This window comes from Manis pentadactyla, chromosome 2, assembly GCF_030020395.1.
Source record: "Manis pentadactyla isolate mManPen7 chromosome 2, mManPen7.hap1, whole genome shotgun sequence".
NCBI classification, from domain to species: domain Eukaryota; kingdom Metazoa; phylum Chordata; class Mammalia; order Pholidota; family Manidae; genus Manis; species Manis pentadactyla.
In genome coordinates, this window is record NC_080020.1 from 142375730 (window position 1) to 142393704 (window position 17975).

Genomic DNA, 17975 nt, shown 5'->3' on the forward strand with positions numbered 1-17975 from the left:
GGAAACCGTCCTGACACCTGTCCCCCACACAGGGCCAGGGCCACAACGGGTGCTTTCCCATGGCTGGATTGCATCAGATTCCAATTTGCTGTCGCATTTCAAAAACCTGGAGCCAGCGCTTTTGGAACGAGGAAAGGAGACCGACCTGCTCCATGGTCTCTTTGGAATATGAGCAGCCACGTCCTCCCCAAACGCTGTGTGGGCTTATCTACGGCAGTGGCACGGCTGACCTGCCCGGCTGGACGGCTTCAGTTGCTGTTTCATAGAGAATGGTCTCCTGCAAACTGCCCTCCATGTGGCAGCTGGCCCCAACCTCAGGACAAAGCCATGCCCGGGGGATGTGCCAGGAACCACCGTGTGCATGGATGGCCTCCACTGAGCTATGCTGTCTGTCCCAGGTGGGCAGACTTTCTAGAAAGGGCCAGGCAGTTAGCATTTCAGGATCTGCTGGCCTTACTGCCTGTCACATACTGTGCTCTGCTGTTTTAGCATGAAAGCAGCCAGAGACAACACATAAATGAAGGGAGTCTGTGTGCCAACAAAACTTAATTTACAGAAATGCAGCAGGTGGGCAGGATTTTACCTGTGTGCCCTGGTCTTCCAGCCCTTGCCTGATGCAGGTAAGCAAACACAATCTAATTGGATACCATATACATCTCTGATATCAGAGAGTGGACACATTTCTGGGCCACTCAAGGTATTCTATGAATGGCAGCATTTTAAGATTTTATGAATGGGAGTGGTTTCCACTGTGGCATTTCACTTTCAGATGCATGACTCCATCTCATTCACAGGTTTCATGTAAAGTGCTCACAACCACTGTGGCCAGCAGACGTCCACAGGCTGCTCTCCCCATTCCTGACATGTCCAAGCTCTGAAAATGCATGAATGCCACTGCAATATGGCAGCAGCTCTCCTTTGTATTCAGGTGGTCTCAGGGTGGTCCCAAATGAGTGTATGTCTGGGCTGTGAATGTAATGTGGTTATTAAAGGCTATAAACGCCTTTCTTTCCGAGGCTCAGTGGGTAACATGTTTTCAGAGGGTTCAGGTACCTTGGTAGGCCCACCACCTAACAGCAGCTTGTAAGCTGTGTTTCTAATTCATTTTCCCAACTCTCCTGGGGTCTGTGCACTCATTTCTACCTGGGAAAAAGCAAAGCGACAAACAGATGGTCACACCAAAGCTCTACCTTCCTGACCTGCCTCGAGGCTGGTGTATCTGTGCCGCACGGAAGCCCTTGTTTGTCACTAAGGCGGCTGGCAGAGCACACTGTCCTTCAGTGCCTTTGTAAAGGTGCATCTCAGTAAATGCCTCAGCTCACACATCAGGCTTCCCCTGAAAGACCAGGTCACTGAGGAGCTCATGGGGCTTCTTAGAGCTCTGGGTAAGCCGGCCCCCGAGGGCCTCATGCCTCACTCTGAAGTGAGGGGCATGGCAACATCAGAGACATGCCTAGAACAGGCGCGGAAGGGCCTGCAAGGGCCACGCACTGCACGCAGATGCTCCTGGAGTGCCTCTCCCACCCTGCCCCCTGCACCTGCTGTCAAGGGCTTTGGGAGGGAGCGCCTTCAGGGTGGCTAAGTGCCTGGGGACCTGGCCTGTCACACATGGCCCTCCTGGGAGCATTAGCCAGGCACAGACTGTTTCGCAGAGAGAAGGGGCAATTACATAGGAGCAGTGCACCCCCTCAGCCTTGTGCTGCAACAACACAGCACCGTTCCTGAGACAGTGGAGGGCAGTTCTCAGCAGGCTCTTAATGGAATCACAGCAGCCACGGGTCCCCTACTGTCCTGCTGAGGCCCCAGGCATCCACGCTTCCCCAGGGTCCTGGGGCTTGCTCCAGCGGCCTGTGCCGTCACCCTGTCCTTACTCCAGAGGCTGCCAGAGGCCTGAGCTGCTCAAAGCAGATGGCACACATGAGAGCTGGACTCTCGGGCCCAGGGCTGAGGGGAGCCGGGTGGAGGTGGAGAGGCTGAGGCCAGAGGCGGCTCCCTCTTCAGTGCTTGGAGCTCTCCCCACCTCACGTACACATACTCACGTGTGCACACCACATGCACATACATGGGCTGCACATACCTCATGTGCCCACACCCTCCAGCAAGGTGGAGGGCAGGGGCCCTGAGGAGCCCTTTCCAGATTCAGCCACTGGACTGTAGCACTTGAGGGTGGGGCTCTCTGTGCCCACCCAGTGGGCTGACACAGCCCCATGCCCGCCCAGCACACAACCTGGGGTTGATAAATCTGGGAGTGAAGGAACGGACCATGCAAGAGCCTGGGTGAGCATCTCGGCAAGGCCATGGCAAGAACGGCTGACCCCCTGCCAGGACGAGGCCTAGCACCCTTCGCTGTCAGACATGTACTCAGAGCCTGTGTGCCCCCACTGTCCTGTGCTGGGGACAGGCAGAGGGCGGGGGGGCGGGTGGGCATGCAGGCCGTGGGCAGGCAGCCGCGGAGGACTTGGGGAGCCACAGGCTCAGCTGGAGAGAAGCCGGGAGGCCAGTGGGCGCTGGGTCAGGGCCCAGTAGACAGTGCAGACTCTGATGCTGGCTTCGAGGAGGGCGGGCCGGGGGTCTGGGCAGGGGCGGCACAGACTGACACAGGTTGAAAGGCTCACCCATTCCAGCCTCGGAGGGGAGAACATGCTGGGGGGCATCTGCAGAAAGCCGGAGGACAGTGGAGTAGGGCACATAGTGAAAGGCCTCTCCCGGGAGACAAGCTCACATTCAGGACAGGTTTGAAAATATTTCTTGACACAACTTCCGATACTCCCCAAGCCTCACCGATAAGGCAAAGTGATCCGTTGTAGTTACTGTGACTCCCACCTTGATGTCAGAAGAGGGGCCTGGGCAGGACATCCTTTAGCAGCCCTGGCTGTCCCCCTGCCCCATCACCTCCTCTGAGCTCTGAGTTCATCCCCATAGTGCAGGCACCCTCTCCACACAGGCCCAGCAGCACGCAGAGGTGCCTGGCTACTGCCCAGTGGGGGACGGGCCCAGGATCCAGATCCAAGAAGGTGGCTGGCTTTCTCTGGCACCCTCTCCAGGGCCACCCGTGCTGGGGCCATGAGGGGAGAGAACGGAGCAGGAGCTGTGGCTCTCCTTGCCAACCCACCTTGGTTCCCGAGGCTTCCAGGCCTGAGGGCTTCCTGAATACCCCCCGGAAGCAGCAGGGGTGACATAGGGCCTGAGCTGTAGGCACCAGAACCAGAAAGGTATAGCTGACTAACCCTGGAAATTCTCAGCTTGGCAAGTATTAAACACCTTAGGGAGGATGTTCATTTTCCTGTGAGCATCCGGGCTAACATAAAAGGGGTATGTATCTGACACAACAACAACTTTTCCTGAAACAAGAAGGAAGCAGAGGGCAGAGAACAAATGAATGTCTATTTGAGCTCAGTTCTCAGTGAGCTCATTGAACCCTATTATCAACTCCACTTTACAGTTAAAGAGCAAACTCAAAGGCTAAGTAAATGTCCCAAAGTCACCATATAACAATTTGAAAGTGTCATAATTTGAATCCTCGTCTACCTGGTTCTACAGCCCAAACTCTGTCTACATCTGATCTTTATCAAAGCCTGTGCCCTGGTCAGAACACAGTTGGGGATTACTGCTGGGTTAATTCACAGAGAAGCCCCACACTTTGGGGAAGTGATGATTAAACATTCAGCAGCATAACAGGATCATATGGAAGGGCCTTAAGGGGACACCGGCAAAGGGTTTTTCCCAACTCAAAGTACCCCTTAGGCCCTGGAGGACTCGGGGGTGAGACGAGGATGAGAAGGGGGCTGTCCCCATGCCCACAAGCTCTGCGGCCTCTCCACACGGTGGTTGTGGTGGGGATACAGGCCGGTGTGGTAAGCTTGGGTCCCGGCTGCAAGTCCGGAGCAGAAGTGATTCTGTGGCCGGCCAGGCACTGCCTGAGCCTTTGAGGATTTCTGAGCATTACAGTGACTTCGCCAAAGGGCAGGCCCTGGCCCTTCACATCCAAAACAGCTGCCTGGCAAGGTGATGAAACATCCTCTTAGCTGGAAGTCACAGAGACAGGGCTCAATAAATACATGTGAAATCTTGTGTTGCGTGAACATAATGTGGAGTAAGCTGCCACCCAAAGAATGGGACTCAAGGTCCCTCTGCCTGCCAGGCCCTGAGCCCAGCACTCTGCTCTGCATGGCTCCCTTAGACCTTGACATCCCAAGGCAGGTGCCAGTGCCCTGACCCGGATGAGGAGGAGCTGTTGGCCCGACAAGGGTGAGGGTTTTGCTAGGGTTGTACATGGGACCCCAGCCACAAAGTCCTTGCACCAAGGCACGTGCCCCCCAAAGCCAGCCTTTCCTGTGCAGGTGGAGGGCGGAACACGTCCAGGCCTTGTGCAAGCTTGTGGGCACCAGCTGACAGGGCTCAGGGCCGCAGCGCTTCTCCCCTTAGTCTTTTTATTTGCACAGTCACAGCTTTTTGGAGCGTGACTTTAATAAGTCACAAAATGAGCTTTTTATAGCTGCTTTACAAAAAGTAATATGCATCCTCTGCTTAAAGGAAGTAAGACTTTGGTTTTAGAATTACTTTAATTAATGCGATTTTAACAGGACTGTTCAAAAGCCAACACCAAAGGTAAAAATCTTGCTTTGATTCCCCTGCTTTATGCCTCTGAAACCCAATCAATCCATCCCATCACAAGGATGCTTTTTAAAGGTAAGTTAGCACCAGCCACAGATTTTAGAGAACCCTCTTTCCTTGCTGACTCCAGAATGGAACACATCAAACAACAAAACGTTCCTAGAAGGAGAAGCCAAGCTGGACTGGGCCAGTGGCGCCGAAGCACAGAGAAGTGTGTGGCTGCCCGAGCTGCAGAGCAGCTGAGGCTGGCAGAGGATGCAGCACCCCAGGCATGGGACGAGTCCCATCAGTGTGTGGGAGGGCAGCCCCAGGCCAAGTGGTGCAGGTGCTGGGAAGTGTAAGCAGAGCAGGGGAGTCATGGCATATCACCCACGTGATTCGGAGGCTGGATTTGGGAACGTTTAGAGGTAAGATATGTGGGCAGAACAGGTGCATGGTAGGGGTGGCTGTGCTCCAGTCCAAGGTGGGAGATTGACTGTGGCATTGGTTGTGAACGGGTATGTGAGAGTGGTGGGGGTGGTCCAGCGTGACTTTTACTGGGAATCATACCCACATGTCTGCAAGCTTCTACATTAACCTACAGGATTCAAGAAAAGGAAGTCCTTGGAAAACATCCTACGACACTGCATTCTCACACGGCTTCCCGCGGGAACAGCACCACAGTCTGTAACAGGAGACCCCAGACCCCTGCATCTCCACCTGAATGCCCCCTCTCCAGTGAGCCCACATGACCACACCCCGCCTCAGCAGTGGTCTCCTTCACCCCAGGGGTGGTCATGGTACCCCTGGAACATACCCAAAGTAAAAGCAATGCCAGCCACTAACGCATCTGGGGAAGCCTAACAGAGTTCTACTAGTTCCTGGAGGACCACTTTAACGTTTCTTTGAAATACCCAACATGAAATTTTACCATTGAATATCTTGGAAGCCTTACTAAATGGTTAGTCTGCCCCTGGGTGACCAGTAGAGCTCAGGGTTCTCTGAAACTCTTTTGAACACTCATTCCTTGAAATGCTCCGGCCTGGTCCCCGTCTAGACTCAGGCTCCAGGAGGGCGGCTAGCCTGCCTGTGTCCCTGGTTACAGCACAGCTCCCAGCAGAGTCGGGGCCAGCTCACGCTGCTGATAGGTGGGCAAATGCCCCTCTGTCCTCTTGTCCAGGGGCTCTGATCTTCACCCAGAGTTGAGTGTCCCAGGCAGAGGCTCGCAAAATGGAGCCAGCCGTGGCCATGGCCACAAAGGAGGGCCTTTGCTCACACCGGGAGAGGTTGGAGCTCCAGACTGTGCAGCTCTCAGCTGAGAGGCTCTCCTGGGCTCAGAGTGGGGAGGGCCTGTGTCTGCCCTTGGAGCTAGGGGAGCTCAGAGAATCCTAGAGCCACAACAGACCCTGTCTCCTGGGCCCACCTAATGCCGAGAGGGCATGGAGCCCTTGATCTTGGTTACGGGAGATGGTACATGGCATCGCAGGCCCCACGGCTTCCCCTGGGCTAGGCTCTCCAGTGTCCTCTGGGCTGCGCAGGGAGCCAAGCGGGGTCCTATCTGTCTGCCATTGCACTCCGGGCAACCTGCCACCCTAGGCCTCAGAGAGAGAGAGGCAGGGACGGAGAGCAGGAGAGAGGCCTGCATCTGCTCCTAGGAAGCTACGGCAGCCAGGTGACGATCGCAGCTAGCATCAGAACACCTCCGTGGAAGGAAGGAAGGAAGGAAGAGTGGACTTCTGAACAAAGAACAGATTATTCACTGTCAGATGGAACAATGGAATGAGACATAAATAGCAGCCGTGCACAGGACATGCCAGTTTTGCTAAAAAATGGTGTGCGCAGTCTTCCAGCAGCCCCCCAGAGAGCACAGCACCACAGCCAAGCTCTGCACAAAGCAGATGGGGAGAGAGAGACTGACAGACAGAGACAGAGAGACAGAGGGCAAGAATGGCCTCTCAGAAGTGGACAGAACGTGGACTTTAAAGTCAGAGATTTCAGTTAGAATTGTAGCTCTGTTATTTACGACTGTGTTGTATGTGTGTGCAATCGAGCTAGCAGGGGTGGAGGGAGGGAAGGAGGAGAGACCGGGAGCAGGCAGTCCACTGCTGGCCTTGGTGAGGGGCACAGCAGTAGTGATGCTGAAACACACGTGCAGATGACGGACCCTAGGTGACTGCCACCAGCTGGAGGCTCCACACCACCCCCTCCACTCCCTGCCCAGGGATGTGAGAAGGAGGGCCATCCACACAGCCTGAGACCTGGGGGTCCCGGCTCCAAAGGGAGCAGCAAGGCCTGAAGCCACCGCCTCTGTGCCCTGAATGCTTTACAACCCCTGAGGCCTGCGACGGGTGGCCCGAAGCCAGGCCCTCTGCAGCTGTTGTAGCTCCACGGGGAAAGTTCTTAGCTTGCCGCCACCCCAGGTGCCTCTTGGCAAGACTGACCCAGCCGCTTCACACCCGTGTGCCTCCCTCCGGGGCCCAATGACCTTTCCCTGAGAGCGGAAGGGGCCTTTGTGGTGTTTCTCCAGTGAGTGCCCTTGCAGGGCGGTGAGTCCCGAAAGGGCTCCATTCCTGGGTCCCAGAGTCATCACCTGGACACCATGCCTCGGATGGTGGAGCACCCTGCTGCTGTGACCCACCCAGCACCCTGTAGCTCCTGTGGAGCCGTTTGCCCAGCTGTGGGCATCTCATTCCACCTAATAAAAACTCAGGGAGCGGAAACCCCGGCTCCCCTCCCATTCTGAGACCCAGGGAGGTGGCAGCTCCAGGTAGGAGCCAGGCTTCCATGCAGGGAAGGTGGGGCCAGGCTCCCGGCTGGGAACTGCTCCTGTGGAAGGCGCACAGAGGCCCCTCTTACCTTGGTGAAGGTCAGACAGTCCTTGTCCTGGTCTTTGTCCTTCATCTCAAAATCATAAAGTGCTTTGCCCTGGGGCGGGGCCTGGGGCAGGGGCCGCACACACTGGATGTAGCTGGCGGGCAGGAGGCCGTGCGCACCCTGCAGCTCCCCGTGGTACCAGCGCTCGTCCACCCTGTGCCGCAGGACGATGACATCCCCCTGGCTGAACTTGAGGTCGCCAGGCTCCCTTCCCTCATGGCTGTGCAGGGCTTTGCTGCAGGGAAGCTGGGGAAGATCCTGGAAGCAAAACACAACATCTGGTTACTCAGTGAGGCCTTCCTGCTGCCGCACAGCTTCCGGGGCTCCTAGTCCTGGGGGCACACACAGAGTGCCCTGGAGGGGAAGGACTTCCAAGGAACAGACGCCCATCACAGGAACATGAGGCCACAGCTCCGCCTGGACAAGGGGTCCCTACAGAGGTGACCCCCCACAGACAGCACTGGTGCGGGCCAGGCCACTGCTCCAGGCCTTCCACATGGACCAGCTCTCTCTGGGCTGGAGCTGAACTGTCTCCATTTATGGGTGAGGGACCCAGACTGTGAGAGAGAAGGCAGAGCCCCACCCGGCAGGGCAGCGGGAGGGAGGGGGGTGGCAGGGCCAGGCAGGGTGGGCCTGAGCTGCCGGGAGCCAGAGGAGAGGAGCAGGCGGGGTGGCCGGAGACCGGTCAGCAGATGCCGCTGGAACCCTCCAGAACTGGACCAAACCAGCATGGTCCAGTGGGACTGGGAATAGACTTCTAGCTTCACTCAAGTCTCGTTTACCTATAAAGACTCATGACCAACAATGCCAAGAGTTTACAGTCGTAATGACAACCACAGTGAGGGACCTAATAAGGAGAAGCTCCTGGGGTGAAACTGCAATATTCCTGAATCCTCGCCAGACCTTAGTGCGCCTCCGTGCAATGGGTGTTTCCACGGGGCGGGCAGCAGTAGCCACCTCCTTATCAACAGGTGATGGCGTGGGCGAGCCAGGGTGTCCGTAGACCGGAGAGGTCGGTGGGGCTCTTCCTCCTCAGCCGGGTCCCAAGGGATGCGGGGCGGCTGCTTGTAGGAAGTAAATGGGTTTCTCCCACTTTATTTCTCCCTTTGACTGATTGCGGTTTCAAAGGTACTTTACTCTGGAATTTTCTCCCTGGAGTTGCAGGCTCCTTTTCTGAGAATCTCCCCAGAGAAATCATGACGGTTCCGCCCCGGCCCTACACACTCCCACTTACAACCAGAGCTCGGATAGGCCACTGGGCGGCTCTACCTGTGCGGTAGCTGGCTTCGCATCGTTGCATTCTATGCCTTCTTCACTGAGTAAATCTGCTTCGTGCTGCACCTGCCTTTGATTTCTATCCTGGGAGCCACCAGGTACATCCCCTGCAGTGGAGGCCCAAGGGCTTGGCCTCCGGCTGCCTTCCTTGACCCAGGCGTCTGCCTCCAGAATGTTCTCACCCTCTGCTTCCTCGGTGCTATTTCTATCTGCCAGATTTCCAACGGTTATTATCCAACAAAATCTTCCTCATTTCATCTCTGAACCTTCACAGCTACTCACATAGGGGTTTTCAGGTTGGGGGACAGAACTGCACAGCTGTGTGTGCCCCCCAATCGTGGCCTCACAACTGGGGGCACAGGTCTGTAACGTTCAGCCAGGTGCACAGTCTGGCCATGGGAGGTGGAGGCCAGCCCAGGGTGGGTCCCCAGTGCCCTCGAAGTCTCTAGAAGTGGTCCCTGGCTGTCACAGACTGTACAACCATGACACATATCTGTGGATGCATGAAACAGTTCGGCCTACAAGTATAATTTCAAGAGCATAATCTAATATCATCTTAACATCGTGGGAAGCTCCTGTCATCCTGTCAGAAGTGGTCTGCCATCGCTGACCCAGTGACTGGCCCTGAGACCCCAACAGAAGCACTGGCAGCCCTGCTTTGCAGCGTCAGGAGTCTACTGAGCTACCCCGATCCAACATTATGGTACCTTTTTGGGTTCCTCTGATATCTCAGGCTTCTCTACAAAGACCAGTGGCCACCTGGGTTTCTCCTCTTCTGTATGGGTGGCCAACACCCACTCAACTGAGGAAGCTTTGCCAAAGGCCAAGTCTATGCCAGAGAAGGCCATACAAAACCTCCATTGTCCCTGTGTCTGCCATGCTCCTAACAGGAGCTAACTTTTCCCACAGGCTGCCTGTGCCAAGCATTTCTTTAGTATTCAAATCCATCAATAGAACCACAAAAGCCTGAAGCAGTAGTACATCGAAAGCCCTTTGTAGAGGACTCAATAGCATGTTGGCAACTCGATCATTATGCATTTATGTTTCTGCAATGTCAAATGACAGCAGTTAAGAGGGAACATGCTGGCAAACTGACAAACAGCCGCCACTAACCAATTAAATAGTAACACCAGAGGATTTTTTGTTGCAAAGCTCAATGAGAAAAAAATCAGTTTGCTTCCATTCACTCTTGTCCTGGTTAGCTTTGTACCAGCACAATAGGACCGTAACAGGCCCTGATTTTAGATGCCGAGGCAAAGGAGTAGGTGCAACCCCAGTCCTGCGGTCAGAAAAGAATGGGAGAGGCCATGGGCTGTGGGCCTCCAGAACTCCACTGCCACCCTGGGGCCCAGCAGCCCCAGGCCTGGGACTCTCAGTCAGGGGACTTTGGAAATGCCTGAGGATGCTTTTGGTTGTCACAGCTGGGAGGTGGGGTGCTCTTGGCATCTAACTGGTAGAAACCAGGGCTGCACCCTACATCCTCATGGCAGCCCACAATACAGAGCCACGCCACCCAGAATGCGAACAGTGCCCAGGTAGTGAAGCTGGCCATGGTCTGCCGGGTTGCATTTACAGAAAGACAGAGCAGCTCTCTTGCTTTATTTGAACTCAGTCTATCACAACTTTAGAAGTTGAATATGACACTTATTTTCTGGACATGAGTATTTTCCCTGTGGACCACGTAGCAAAGCTGAGATCCTGTCAAGGTCAGAGGTGTTAGAGGGACAGGGAAGGACTCAGTGCTCCACTTGAGACTGGCCTCAGCTGGGTGCTGGACCGAGAGCTTCACTTAGTCATGAACTCGTTTCCTGGCACCCCCAGACCAGGAGGGCAATGCTCAAGAGCGATTTTTAGGAGCTGTGGCTCTGTGCTCTGCTGCTCATTGTCGCATTGATCGTTGATGAGGGCGAGCGGCCAGCTCCGCACTTGGTCTGGGGCCCTGCCGCCTGAGTGCACGCCCAACCCTCCCCGTGGGGAGGGGATGCTGGCATTCCCTCTCTGCCCTGCCATCACTAGCTTCACCAGCTCGGCTGACAGGGCCGCCTGTAAGCACCACTCTCATGTGTGCCACGCAATCCTTGCCTGATGTGCGGTGTGGGTGGTTGCGGTGCAGAGGAGGGGAGTGAGGCCCAGCTCCCTGGGCCTGCCGTGTGCAGCACTATGTCTTCCCACCTCCTCCATCTCACTGCTCTCCAGAAGGGGCCTGCCCACCATCTGGGCGCCGTGGCCTCAGGCCTCCAGGCCAGCCAGCCCTACCTGCCTCTCTTTGTGTTTCCAAATTGCCTTCTGAGAAGTGGACCTGCTTCAGCTGAACAGCTCGCTGGACATCTCAGCTGCAGGTCCAGTGGCTCACCGGAGCCATCATCTGTCTCTACGCCCTGCCCTCTGCTTCCTGGCCACAGGCACCCCAGCACCGCTCTGCAAGCAGCCCCAGTAACCACTACTCCCACCTTTCTGTCAGCATCAGCCTGCACCCTCCCATCTCCCTGTCCCCGCAGCTCCCAAGGAGAGACTGCTGCACACTTCACTCCCACCGCCTCGCCCTCGTCTCTCCCACCTCCATGTGCCCAGGGAGGCTGGATGTCCAGTACATTGCTTAGCTTCCAGTAGCTACCGACTACCCTTGGGAAGGGTCCCCAAGCTCCTTAGCATGGCGCCAAGGATCCGCACACTGGCCTCGGCACACTTCCAGCCTCCTCCCTGACACCAGCGCACAGCCATGGAGGGTGCAGCGCACTTACAGAGACCATGTGCTTCTGGAACCTCTGGATCCTTGCTTCTCCTCTGCCTCTCCCCTTCCCAGGCCCTGCAGCACCCCCGGTTGGACCCTCGTCTGTCCTGGGAGCCTCTAATCCATCCAGGCCACTGCACTCACCCCATTAAACCAAGGCCCCAGAAAGCAGTGTTTGCCTGGCCACCCCAGCACCCAGGAGAGTCCTGACACATGGTAGGAGTCTTGTGCATGCTGTCAGCTCAAGTGAGCTCAGGTCTCTCCTGTGATGGGGCCTCAGTAGGGATAGGGACCAGGAAAGTTAGAAATGACAGACAGATCTGATGTGGCAACCGCCCCAAACCAGCCTGCCTCACAGAGATCCAGGGACAGGGCGCTGAGCCCAGCTCCACACAGAGGTGCGAAAGAGCAGGGGCTCTAGCATGAACACCTGGGATGGGGAGGGGCCAGAGCCCACCCGGAGCAGCAGATGCTGGGGCAGGGGGTGCCCAAGGCCCCATGGGGGCCTGACCCCCGCTGGAGCACAGAAGGCCACTTGTAGGCTCTGGCCACAGCCTGGCGGCTCCACCCCCACCTGGTCTGCTCTGCCAGCTGGCAGGAGGGCGGGGGTGAGAGGAAGCAGGGAAGAGAGGAGTGGGTCCTCGCACTAACCCCCTCCCCAGAATGCCAAGATCAGCGTCTCATACAACAAAACGTGGAGGCCACAGACCTTTTTAGGATGCAGGACCCATTTCCAAAGGCAAATGATAAAGCCAGAGACATGCTGGGGGCAGAGGCAGCTGGAATCCGGCTCCTGCTGTTAGGAAATGCTTGGAAATGGGGACTCTCAGCACCTCCACATGGCTTTCAACTTCAAAGCCCTTTATAAGATTAACTAATTAGCCCACGACAAGGGCCTAGAGGCAGCAAGGGAGAGCACCGTGAAACAAGCCTACCTGTCCAGTCCAGGAAACAGTGGTGTCTCTACAGCCTCTTCGCCTCTACCCCAGAGAGGCTCCTCACGGTCACACGCACGCTGTGCGCTCCCCCTGGGGTGCTGTGCCCTACCCGTGTATGGACTCAGGCACTGAGGAAAAGGAATAAGGGAACGGAAAACATCTGGGATGCCTATGTGATAATTAACACTAGCTATCCCTGCAAGGCATTAATAATAATTAAAACTTATAAATGTCAATTTCATGGCTCATTACTCAGATGCAGCACACAAATCTTCACGTGGGCTTTATGTCCTACCCTGCAGAGAGTGGGTGTTCACACACAGATACAGCGCTCTCTCCATCTTCTACGGAACTGATGCACTGGGGGCTTTGACAAAGGTGCCTCCATTACACCATGCTGCAGGCAAGGCCCTAAATCACACCAGCTTCCGTGGGAATGGGTGGATGCCGCGGCTGGCCTGGGGCATTTGGGGTGTGGGTCTCGGCCTCCAGATTCCCAGGCACATGGGGGCGAAGAGCCTGGACCAAGACTCACTAGTCTTGGACTCTGAGATGTCGGTCATCCCTTGTCCACAGCTTCCAGGCACCTCCTCCTAACCTCACAGATGTGTCAGGTTCCAACTACATGTTTCCAAAAGAGGGACACCAGAGTTATGAGCCCCATGGGGTGATCCTGACACTCCTCAGTGAGAGGCAGGGCTTTCCAGCGGTGGATCTAGCCTGAGAAAAGGCCCAGACTTGGAAGCAGGCATGGATGCCGGCCCCCCAGAGGGTGCAGAGTCGACATGCATTGGGGAGATGAATCCTGATGGGTTTGGTGAGCAAATTCCAGGGATGGAGAGCAGATTAGAGTGGGGAGACTGCCAACAGCCAACAGCTAGGCAGAGCAGGTCATGAAGGGGACAGAGACAGCTCTCTGTCCCCAACACCCACACGCTCCTTGTCAGAGACTATCTCAAGTCCCTCTGGGGCCGCCAGTGCCCAGCTGAAGTCTCCGTTTCCCAGCCTCACACACAGGAGGCAGTGGCCAGGCATCACAGGCTGGTGAAGGGTCTGTGAGGAGCTGGACAGTGTTTTGTACGGAAGTTCTACTTCCTGTCCCTCTTCCCCAGCCTGGAGGGCCAGTGTGGGGTGCACGACTGTTTCCACACCAAGGGAAGGAGTGGGGTCCTCAGATGGCCTGTGGGACAGAGCCACGGACTTGACATGACAAGAAAGAGACTTCACCTTACTGGGACCGCCAGGCCCCGGGATCATCTCTTCAGCAGCTCAGCCTGGATCCTGGCTGATCCAGGAATCTGAGGAGCGATTTACGGCACTTTAGCTCGTGAATGGTTTCCGAGCCCAGTACCTACTCTGGCAGCAGTGAGGGGTTAACATTCGCGCACTCGCCTTCTGGAAGTGTCTAAAAAGGCACTTCTTGGTCTCATCACATGGGGAATAACATACTGAACTGGGATGTCTGCACCTTCTGGTTTACGAATTTGGTCTGTGATGAAGTTGTGCCCACGTCACACCCCAGCCAAGAGGGCCCGGGCTCCGGCTTTCAGCTGCTTCTGCTTCAAGCCCCCCTTTCTTCCCTTTTTCTCAATAAAAGTTGCTCCTCAGGGGCTGGCTCCTTGCTTCTTTCACTCTTTATTTGATGGTTTTCTCCCTTCCCCATGGTTGTGTACTTGTTCTCCCAAGAATTTAGGGAAGATCCATAGCATGATGTGATCATGGAGACAGGGTGTCCGCAGCCAACAGCTGCCTTCAGTTGAGTTCCATATCTGAGCAAGATCGGGGGCACCAAAAAGCACATGTAAGCTCCTTTTCTATTTTTTTCTTTTTCCCAGACTTTGTCAAAAGTCCCCTTCTCCAGTTCTCCTGCTGCCCCTTCCACTTTGCAGGAAACTTGCTGATATTAGCGGTATTTTGCTGGGAGGTGGCTGGGCCTACCTTCCCTTCTGAACTCTTAGGAGTAGTGTTTCCTGCCTTAGAAACACCTGGTTTGGGCTGGGTGGGGCCATTTGTATGTAGAAGGGGTGAGGCCCTTTGGGCTCCTCTAGATGAATGGTAATATGTAAACAATGTCACTGTTATGCCATATAAGGGATGTGGCACTTTGAACTCTTCTCAAATCAGTCAGCTGATAATAGCTTTATAATAAAACCATCATTTCAGAGGACATAAACCTCTTTCAAAATAGCACTTTCTTCTTCAAAGGATTTATGATTAAAAAACTGAATCCCCCTTCCAAGGATGTGAAGCCAATTTCTAGGCTATTCACATATGGAAAGAGGAGAAACACGAGCAGCAAACTAAATCTAGCTAAGAGAGGGCGAGATCCAAATTAAGGTCACCTAAAAACAGACTGGGAAACCAGTTTTAGAAAAAGTTGCTTTTGACAAGAAAATAGCTCAGTTAGGGGGTGTTTTTTTTTTTTCCTACTTGGTGAGATTTACAGCCAACATTAATGGAAACACTGAGAGTGAAGATAATTCTGTGGAAAGCACACACACACATGCACACCCAGACATGCACACACGCAGACGTGTTCACAGGCTGGGCCCTGGGCCCGGCATTCACAGTAACGAGGGGCCTGCATGGTTTGCTCCACTGTGATAGGGAGCCCCTCACTCCTGCACACGAGTCCCTACCCTCGGAGCACAGGGAGCTGTGGGTGCTCACCACAGGGACCCGCCAGCTATGGCACTCTTGTTCAGGCTATGGCCAGGAGCCCATGCCTTACTACCCGACATACGCATGCTGCCTCACTTTGCATCTTGCAAAATGTGCTCGCCCTCAAGTTGTTCCCAAGTCATGCTGATGGAGAAGCAGGCTAGATTTGTTTAATTTTGTGTTTTTAAAAGCAAGAAATCAGTGGATTAATGGATGCTCAACTCATACTGGTCATTGTGTGTTTTAGCAATATGAGGCAATATTAATAGGTCCAACAAGGACATGCTGGGGATTTTTAAAGGTAAAATTTTAACCTGCAGGCAGGGGAATGTCTGAACTTGACAAATACAGGCAAGTCCATCCCTTTCCTGTGAGGTGCAGGCCTGGTACTGGCTGCCGATGAGACTGAGCCCTAAGCAACATCAGACCCAGGAGACGAGTTCAGGGTTTGGACAAGGTCTCTCCCAGGAAATGACCCAGGCTGTGGCCGCTCCCCATTCCTGGCAGAGCCAGGGAGTCAGACCGGAGGGGAATGAATGCCGCTCCAGCAAGGCCAGGCTCCGGGTCCCCTCCCTTCCACCGACCCAGGCTGAGGCCACAGCCGATGCCGCCATCCAGGGGCTCATGAGCAGCAGGCTGCACTCGCCCCTGCACACAGTGGCGTCAGGGCTGCCCAGGCTCTGCTCAGTTCTGTCTACTGCATCAGAATGGCTCAGAGGAAACCCCCAGTCTCTAACCACTCCTTCTTCATGGCAAAAACACCTCTGTAAGAATGCAACTAGCATACGGGGCCAATTCAAGCAGGAGATCCCGAGGGCTCAAGATTTCCAATGGGCAACACAGAACTGTTGTGCACTGGCCCCAGCGTATCTGAGAGCCACCTGGCAGAGTGAGGCCCACATCATCTCTGCCAGCAGGTGAGAGGGCACCCGCCCGCTGGTCACCTCTGCCAGCCCGTGAGAGAGCACCCATCTGCTGGTCACCTCTGCCAGCCCATGAGGGCACCTGCCTGCTGAGTCTGGCCTCCTCAGCACCCCAGCAATCTAGGGAGGGCACCCAGGCTGACTGAAGCTGAGCAGAGAGGCTCCTGGGGTGCAGCTGGGGGCAGGAGAAGGCTCTGTCCCTCTGTCCCACACACAGTGCTGGGAACAGGTGGGGGTCAGAGGCAGCATGAAGGAACTTCATGCCATTCCTGCCTTGCTTGGGCCCAGGGCCATCCAGGAAGGCCCCAGCACTGCCGCTTGGCAGGGCTGACTGGGGGCAGAGATGGTGGGGAATTTAGTGAAGCAGCCAGGAAGCCTCAGCCTTCACAACACCTGGTACAAATGGATTCAGGAATTCACGGGATGGCGCGGGGTGATGAGGGAGAGCGGTAAACAACAGGGTTGCCCCCTCGCTGATCTGCAGAGGCCAGAAGGTGGGGGGGGGGGGTTGGATGCAGTCGGCCTGCAGGAGGGCGCTGGGTGAGGCCTGCCCTCTTGGAGGCAAAGGGCAGCTGCTGGACAGTCAGCCTTGGCCAGGACACACACCAAACAGAAGCACTGGGAAAACTGGCAAAAATCATGCTGTCTTCTCACTGCAGGTGAGTGGGCTGGGCTGGCACCATGACCATGGGTGGATGGCCCCGCAGCAGGTAGACTGTGAGGGGTGCCAGTCCAGCATGTGCAGGCCATAGCCTGGGGCCCACTCGTCCTATGGCCAGCGCCTCCCACAGTGCTTTGATGCAGATTCAAGACCTCCGGTCAGTACGTGTGGTCATCTGCCAGGCCACCTAGTGTGTGCCACACAGTTCTAGGAACTGTTAACATGTCAGATATGAAACAGACAAAACATGTCCCTGCCCTGAGGGAACAGACATTTCAGAAAGGGAGAGGGGCATACACAAAATAAACCCCTGAACACATGCAGCATATCGAAGACAGTCAGTCTCCAGGAAAAGGCACCTGGGAAGAGCGTAAAATAGTCAGTGGGGCTGAATTTGCAGTTTTCCTTTAAGTCAGGGGCCAAAGAACCTGGACGAGACCTGAGGTTTCTGGGGGATGAGCCTGAGGCAGGGAGGCCCTGCAAGTCCTGGTAAGGTCCCTGGCCTTTGTGGATCTCTCTTCTCACCCTCAAATCAGTTGCTTTATGATGCAAAAGGAGGAGATAGAACAGATGCAGGGAAGGCAGGACAGAGGGTTTGGGGGCTGTCACCCGACGATAGACGAGAGCCCCCCGAGGCCTAGCCACGGGCGAGGGTGGTGCTGTAGCCTGGTTCGATGTCAGGAGCCCAAACGCCAGCATCCCTAGTGCCAGGGACACAGACAGGGTGCTGAGGTTGGGGGAGAAGTGTCCTTTCAGGCTATCTTTGGGGAGTCCTGGGAAGCACGTTCCTCTGCTCAAGAGAAAAGCTGAGCAGTCGTTTTTAGATTTGGGCCCAAAGTCAACAGCAGATACTACAAAGCTGGCTTTCCATGTGGGGCACAACCTCTACCCAACATATATTTACTGGGACACTCCGTGTAAGGTACTGCACAAGGGGTTAGCACCACAGGGACGAGTGCCCCTTCCCGGAGGAATTGCCCTTACCACTGCCTATTAAGGGAGCTGGGGAGTGTGCACACGTGCACGCACACACACCCCTCTTTAGGGGCTTGGGAGTGATGGTCTATTTGTGTATCTACATATTTGAAATATCTCTTTATCATCACCCATCTGCCCACTGACTGGGTACCTCTTGCCAGGCTCTGGGTGAGACAAGAGAGATGCAGCAATACAGGGCTGACACACCCCCTGTTCTCCTGAAGTCTGTGAGGAAGACGGAATGCTTATTTAGATCAATAATATACAGAACATATGTGACTTCAAGAAAATCTACAGAGTAATAGTCATGGGTACTTTCGAGCTATGCCAGCATGAGAAAC

The 17975-nt window shown here is 55.3% G+C and overlaps 1 protein-coding gene across 3 annotated transcripts in view; it reads right to left on the reverse strand.

Moving 5' to 3' along the window:
* SH3RF3 (SH3 domain containing ring finger 3) overlaps window positions 1-17975 on the reverse strand; it is a 375142-nt gene that overhangs the window by 159471 nt on the left and 197696 nt on the right. For all 3 annotated transcript variants that reach the window (XM_057496861.1, XM_036920514.2, XM_036920537.2), the window contains exon 2: window positions 7450-7725. In XM_057496861.1, coding sequence (XP_057352844.1) covers window positions 7450-7725 — 276 coding nt within the window. The remainder of the gene's footprint in view (window positions 1-7449; window positions 7726-17975) is intronic.